This window comes from Austrofundulus limnaeus, unplaced genomic scaffold, assembly GCF_001266775.1.
Source record: "Austrofundulus limnaeus strain Quisiro unplaced genomic scaffold, Austrofundulus_limnaeus-1.0 Scaffold1272, whole genome shotgun sequence".
NCBI classification, from domain to species: Eukaryota; Metazoa; Chordata; class Actinopteri; order Cyprinodontiformes; family Rivulidae; genus Austrofundulus; species Austrofundulus limnaeus.
This window is the reverse complement of record NW_013953674.1, coordinates 44566-46952: the sequence shown is the minus strand read 5'-3', so window position 1 is coordinate 46952 and position 2387 is coordinate 44566. Positions and strand designations below refer to the sequence as shown.

At 40.0% G+C, this 2387-nt stretch overlaps 1 protein-coding gene across 1 annotated transcript in view; it reads left to right on the top strand.

Moving 5' to 3' along the window:
* nup35 (nucleoporin 35) overlaps positions 1 to 2387 on the top strand; it is an 11873-nt gene that overhangs the window by 959 nt on the left and 8527 nt on the right. The window contains exons 2-3 of the mRNA XM_014031573.1: positions 636 to 803; positions 887 to 1008. Coding sequence (XP_013887027.1) covers positions 636 to 803; positions 887 to 1008 — 290 coding nt within the window. The remainder of the gene's footprint in view (positions 1 to 635; positions 804 to 886; positions 1009 to 2387) is intronic.

The following is a 2387-nucleotide window of genomic DNA, read 5'->3' as shown; positions in this document are numbered from 1 at the left end:
AATCTGACGTGACATGTTCGTACGAACCCTTTGTACGAACAAAAGTAAGAGAAATTTAGGAGAAGAATACCAACATGTTCTTACATGAGGCCCAATGTGTCCAAGCAGCAGCCACCTTAAAGTATATAAATAGGTCATATAATAATCTCATTATCATGATCAAAGTGTGAAAAGACCTGACCGACATCTTTTGTCAAAAGGTTGTAAGCAAAAAACAGATACATAAATAAAAAGATCCTGACCTTATCTAGGCTTCTGTCAGAACTAGTTTAATCTTCACCAGGTTTACAGGGTTTTTACCAAGTCTTAAAAATGTAGAATTCACTTGTAGTATTTTCATTTTTCACATACAGAGACTGTAAGTCTGCTAAAACTTTTATTTTAGTGGACTTTTCTGTATTTCATTTTCAAAAATATAAAAATGTACATTTTTGAAACAACTGACTCAAGTAAGAACTGTGCTTTTTGAGCTAATAATTTAAAAATGGATCTCCATGATCTTCCCAGTGACAGCTTCATGTTGGTCTCATGAACATTTGACCCTGTAAAAAACTGAAAACAAACAATAACATGATAAGGCCCTGTGATAAACCAGTTAATGTGTTGATTTAAAGCTTTGTGTGTCTGTGGTGTAGGAGCTACTGAACCGATGACTCTGGGCTCTCCCACCTCTCCTAAACCAACATCTGGAGCTCAGTTTCTGCCTGGGTTCCTTATGGGTGACCTGCCTGCTCCTGCCACCCCACAGCCCCGCCCCTTCAGCCTGGCCACACCCACTGCAGAGAGCACAAGTGCAAGTCGAGGTCAGCAGGATGAAAACACTCAACGTTCTTGTTTGATCTGTTTTAATGTGGCTTGTTTTGTTTATTAAAACCTTGTTTTTCAGGAGGAGGTTCTGCCCTGAAGCCCWTCGTTCCCACGCCTAAAGATAAGAGTGGAGCTCCTCCTGTTAGGAGCATCTACGATGACCTGGTCTCAGTGGGGACCCCCCTCAGTGCTCACAGACAGGTTAGGACTCAAGCAGGTGGAGAGAAAATACATCAATCTGAAAGATCTGGTTAAACTAAACCTGAACATTGGAAACAACAACTGAGTTCAGATTATTTTATCTCTTCAAATCCTTTCAGATCTCTAACATTTTACCTGGACCGTTTTTCTTTTACTGTAAAAAGGATTATAAAGGTCGTAGTAGTGCTTTAGCACAGAATACTTGAAACTTAAATGTTTTGCTGCTCTTTTGCAGGAAGATGTTTTTTTTTCTGGAATTTTACAGAGTACCTGCACAGGAAAAGTGGAATTACCTTCATACTTTTACACACAATTTATAGTATTATACACACACATGTGGACAGAATGGTTGTAAATCCAGATTGTGTTGAGAAGTTTTCTGACAATGTCTCTGTGCAGTCAGGGAGCAGAGGGGGTCCGGTTCAGATGATGTGGTTCTGTTGGTGTCATCATGCTGTGATCTGCAGCTCTCACTGGAGGGGTGGAGATCAGCACCTCCACATGTGAGGCAGTGGACRGGTGTCTCCAGGTTGGGGGTGAGGGTCTGCCTCATCAAGCATGTTGGGCTTCTGTTCCTGACTGAGTGAAGAACGCAGCGTGACATTGACAGAGTGACTGGAACAACTTGCGCAGTACTGTAAACTGTACTGGTGTGTCATGTTAAAGAGGCACAGCTCTGTGTTTACCAGTAAGTGTTAGTACCCTCACCTGTGGTGTCAGACTGGTTATAGTGGTTCTAGACCTTCTAATCTGTGCAGAAGAGCTGCAGCTCCATCAGTACTAGGTTTGGTTGTTCACTTGTTAAGTTTTGGTGGATGATCCAGTTCWTGTTGCAGAGCAGAGCAGTTATCAGTGTGTAATGTTAGCAGGATGTGGTTTTACATTGTTTGTTTTAAATATATATTTATTGATTTTTGCAGTGATTATGAACACAAACAAAATAGAAAAAAAGCAGACAAAACTAAACAAAAACAAGCAGAAGTTAAACATTTACATATTCATCTTCCTGCTCAGGAGTCACAATCCAGTCATGGTTACTAAACATGAATAAGGTAGTTAGTGRCAGTACTAACTGGTACAAAGCTCTCTTTTCTATAAATGAATGACAGCTGGGACAGTCATCCCCAGTACAAAGGGATGATATCATAACGTAAAAGCTCTTATAAGGGTTGTAGAGATATTAAGTCCAATGTAAGTCAAGAAGGGTTCCCATGTTTTCACAAAAACATCATCCTCATCATGTAATCGGCATGTTAGATAATCAAGAGACATATAGTTCAAGATGACCTTTTGCCATTGTACTTTAGATGGGATTTTTTCCTTTATCCAGTTGAGGAGGAGACTTTTTTTTGCACAGAAAGTTAGCATTCTATAAAGCT